Consider the following 4,799-nt stretch of genomic DNA (forward strand, 5'->3'; position numbering starts at 1 on the left):
GGACCAGCACCCCTCATATTGCAAAGTCTGATACATCGGTGTGGACTTCAAAAGCCTTTCTAAAATCGGGCAACCGAAGGATGGGTTCTGACGTTACCACCCTCTTCAACTTAGTGAATGCCTCCTGGAATTCAGCAGACCAATCCCAGGTCTTGTCTTTTCTGAGCAACCCAGTAAGCGCCACCATCTTCTTAGAGTAACTCTTCACGAACTTACAATAATAGTTCGTAAGGCCAAGGAACGACCGTAGTTCCGAGACCTTCTTTGGTTGTAGTTAGTTCGTAATGGCCTGAATCTTCTGTGGATCCATCTTTACTGTGCCTTCTCCGATAATGTGCCCAAAGAAGTAGATTTCCTTCATTGCAAACTCACATTTCTCCCGCTTGAGATAGAGTTCATTTCTCCCACAGTTTGGTCAGAACCATTTTCAAGTGCATCTTATGCTGCTCAAGAGACTGGCTATAAACCACAATGTTATCAAAATATACTACTACGAACACATCGAGGTACTCCCGAAAGACATTGTTCATTAGAGTGCAGAAAGTTGCAGGAGCATTTGTTAGCCCAAAAGGCATTACAAGGAACTCAAAAGACCCATACCGAGTCACACAGGTGGTCATTGGTTCATCACCCTCAGCTATCCTGACTTGATAATATCCCGACCGCAGGTCCATCTTTGAGAAGTATCGTGCCTTCCCCAAGCGATCAAACAGATCTTCAACGTTAGGCACCTGATACTTGTTTTTGATGGTTACCTTGTTAAGCACATGATAATCAACACACATCCGAAGGGATCCATCTTGCTTTTTCTGGAACAACACTGGTGCCCCATACGATGCCTTGCTTGGCCTTAGAAATCCAGAATCTAACAACTGATCAAGTTGCCGCCGCAACTCAGCCAAATGTGGAGGAGGCATCTTGCAAGGCATCTGGGCTGGTGGAAGTGCCCCTGAAACTAGATCAATCAGGTAGTTAATATCCCGTTTTTTTAGAAGTTTCTTTGGCAACTCATCCGACATCACGTCCGCATAGTCCCGCAAAATGTCGACCAAATCTTTTGATTGTTCTGCACCATCTAATCCACCATCTTCTATCAACGTTGCAACATAGGTAGGAAGCCCTTTTCGGACTCCATCCCTAAGTTATAGAGCTGGCACCAAGCCCACAACTAGGTTTTCTTCCAAGCCCCACACAAGACAAGGCATCCCAATCCCTGTGATGAGGATACTCTTTAGAAGCGGCATGACGATGACCACATTTGTTGCCAAGAATTCCATCCTCAATATAACCTGGAAGTCGTCCAATTGCATTGCCATCAGACTGCAACCGCCAACCCATTCCCCAACTTGCAGTTGGACATGAGCAATGCCACCGATCTGCAATGCTATGGTGTTAACTGCCTTCACTCAACTTCCATCCTTGGACAACGATAAGCCGAGAGTCTTCACCTCTTTCGCAGAGATGAAGTTATGGGTCGCCCCAGTATCGACCATAGCTTTTACTGGTTTCCCATTGATCTTAGCCTCCACATAGATTAACTCATTCCAAACAGTCTTCTTTCTCAACGTGTTGAGAAGTTGGAGTGGATTCACACGGGCTTGCTCTGAGGGTCCTTCCTCACCCACCAAAGCACACAATTTTTCCTTCTTTGGGAAGTTTCAAGCAAAGTGAGGCCCTTCACAGATGTAGCAGCCAGAAGCCTTCTTCCTGCCCTTATCCATCTTTTTGAAGCCCCCATCTTCTTTGGGCTTTTTTTCAAACTTGTCTTTACCTTTGCCTTTTTCCTCAGACTTGCCCTTGCCATCTTGATCTTTTGAACCAGACGATGTCATCTTGGAGTCGACGAGTGCATCGGCCGCCACTACTGCCCCTTGGAGATCTTTCACTCTCTATCTCCTCAACTCAGTCTGAGCCCATCCCTGCATCCCAGACATGAAGTTGAAGAGTTTGTCCTCCTCAGACATGTTCTTAACGTCAAGCATGAGCGAAGAGAATTGCTTGACATATTCTCAAACATAACCAACCTACTTCAAGTTTCTCAAAGCATTCCTAGCCACCCATGATATATTGTTGGGCAGGAACTGCACCTTCATTTCTCGAACAAGGTTTTCCCATGAGGCTATAGTTGGGCGACCAGTTTTCCCAGACCGGGTACGCCACCAAAGTTTGGCATCCTTAATCGGGTACATATTGGTGATAGCAACCTTCTTAGCATTCGGTGTCTTGATGTTCTTGAAGTAATGGTCCATGTCCCACAAGAAATTTTCCATCTCTTTGGCATTACGCATACCCATGAAGGCCTTTGGTTCCAACACCTTGATCTTTCTCATCTAAGTGCCTACCGAATTACTGAGTAGAGCCAGTTTTAAAAGACCTACTTCGTCCCCCATGGACTTGACATCATTCTGATATATAGTAAGAAATGGAGTCTCCCCGTGAGACTTCTCGAATCTTTTTTTCCAAGACTTTATACAAACATCAATTTCAGTCATTCGGGTCTCCAAAATCGTCAACCAAGTGCCCAATGCATCCAGTCGTTCCTCCAAGATTCCTACCCTTTTTGCAGTCTTATTCGATATGGCAGGAAAACCTGGCTCTGATACCAATTGTCACAAGTTCAAACTTCACCCTTGAAATTTGCCTTGCGCCAACACGAGGGTTGTCGCGACCTCGTTCAACCTCTTAGCAACTAAAGACTTTCTTTGACACAAGCCGAATGTAAAGAACCCCAACACTTGTATTATTCACACATATAATACAATTTCTTGGGTCTTGCTTGCTCTTCCTGCAATTACCAGACTTTACATATTTAAACTATACAAGGGTCGCATCCTTTCATGGCTTTGGAGCTGGGCCTTAGAAATCTAGAATCTAACAACTGATCAAGTTGCCATCGCAACTTAGCCAAATGTGGAGGAGGCATCTTATAAGGCATTTGGGTTGGTGGAAGTGCCCCTGGAACCAGATCGATTGGGTGGTCAATATCCCACTTTTTTGGGAGCTTTTTTGGCAACTCATATGGCATCACGTTCACATAGTCCCACAAAATGCCGACCACCTCTTCTAATTGTTCCGCACCATTCAATCCACCATCTTCTATCAACATGGCCACATAGGTAGGAAGCCCTTTTCGGACTCCATCCTTAAGTTGTAGAGCCGACACCAAGCCCACAACTAAGTTTTCTTCCAAGCCCCGCACAAGACAAGACATCCTTATCCCTGTGATGAGGATACTCTTTAGATGCAGCATGACGATGACCGCATTTCTTGCAAAGAATTCCATCCCCAATATAACATGGAAATCATCTAATTGCATTGCTATCAGACTGCAACCGCCAACCTATTCCCCAACTTACAGTTTGACATGAGCAATGCCACCGATCTGCAATGCTTTGGTGTTATCTGCCTTCACTCGACTTCTATCCTTGGACAACGACAAGCCGAGAGCCTTCACCTCTTCAGCAGAAATGAAGTTATGGGTCGCCCTAGTATCGACCATAGCTTTTACTGGTTTCCCATTGATCTTAGCCTCCACATAGATTAGCTCATTCCACACAATCTCCTTTCTTAACGTGTTGAGAAGTTGGAGTGGATTCACACAGGCTTACTCTAAGGGTCCTTCCTTACCCACCAAAGCACTTAGCTTTTTCTTCTTTGGGCAGTTCGAGCAAAGTGAGGCCCTTTACAGATATAGCAGCCAGAAGCCTTCTTCCAACCCTTATCCATCTTTTTGAAGCCCCCATCTTCTTTGGGCTTTTTTTCAAACTTGCCCTTACCTTTGCCTTTTTTCTTGGACTTGCCCTTGACGTCAAGTCCATGGGGGACAAAGTAGGCCTTTTAAAACTGGCTCTACTCAGCAATTCAGCAGGCACTGATATGAGAAAGATCAAGGTGCCGGAACCCAAGGTAATGCCAAAGAGTTGGAAAATTTCTTGTGGGGCATGGACCATTACTTCAAGAGCATCAAGACACCATATGCTGAGAAGGTTGTTATCACCAGTATGTACCTGACTGTGTATGCCAAACTTTGGTGGCGTACTCGATCTAGGAAAATTGGTCGTCCAACTATAGCCTCATGGCAGAACCTTGTTCGAGAAATGAAGGAGCAGTTCCTGCCCAACAATATGGCATGGATGGCTAGGAATGCTTTGAGAAATTTGAAGTATGTTGGTTCTATTTGAGAATATGTCAAGCAATTATCTTTGCTCATGCTGGACATCAAGAACATGCCTGAGGAGGACAAACTCTTCAACTTCATGTATGGGCTGCAGGGATGGGCTCAGACTGAGTTGAGGAGACAGGAAGTGAAAGATCTTCAAGCGGGAGTAGCGGCGGCTGATGCACTCATCGACTACAAGATGACATCTTCTAGTTCAAATAACCAAGATGGCAAGGGCAGGTCCAAGGAAAAAGTCAAAGGTAAGGACAAGTTTGAAAAAAAGCCCAAAGAAGATGGGGGCTTCAAAAAGATGGATAGGACGGGAAGAAGGCTTATGGCTGCTACATCTGTGAAGGGCCTCACTTTGCTCGAAATTGCCCAAAGAAGGAAAAACTAAGTGCTTTGGTGGGTGAGGAAGGACCCTCAGAGCAAGCCCGTGTGAATCCACTCCAACTTCTCAACACGTTGAGAAAAGAGACTGTGTGGAATGAGCTAATCTATGTGGAGGCTAAGATCAATGGGAAACCAGTAAAAGCTATGGTTGATACTGGGGCGACCCATAACTTCATCTCTACGAAAGAGGTGAAGACTCTCGGCTTGTCGTTGTCCAAGGATGAAAGTCGAGTGAAGGCAATTAACA

General features: G+C 45.2%; 1 protein-coding gene across 1 annotated transcript; it reads right to left on the minus strand.

The window, feature by feature from the left end:
- Nucleotides 1–2,809: 2,809 nt before the first annotated feature.
- LOC149840718 (uncharacterized) lies at nt 2,810–3,743 on the minus strand. Its single transcript, XM_090005121.1, has 3 exons — nt 3,628–3,743; nt 3,357–3,566; nt 2,810–3,266 (listed from the first exon to the last, which is right to left on the minus strand). Exons 1-3 carry the CDS (start codon nt 3,741–3,743, stop codon nt 2,810–2,812), a joined length of 783 nt encoding a protein of 260 aa, XP_089861247.1.
- Between the last annotated feature and the right edge of the window lie 1,056 nt (nt 3,744–4,799).

Source organism: Nuphar pumila, chromosome 4, assembly GCF_984573655.1.
Source record: "Nuphar pumila chromosome 4, dmNupPumi1.hap1.1, whole genome shotgun sequence".
In the NCBI taxonomy this organism is placed as follows: Eukaryota; Viridiplantae; Streptophyta; class Magnoliopsida; order Nymphaeales; family Nymphaeaceae; genus Nuphar; species Nuphar pumila.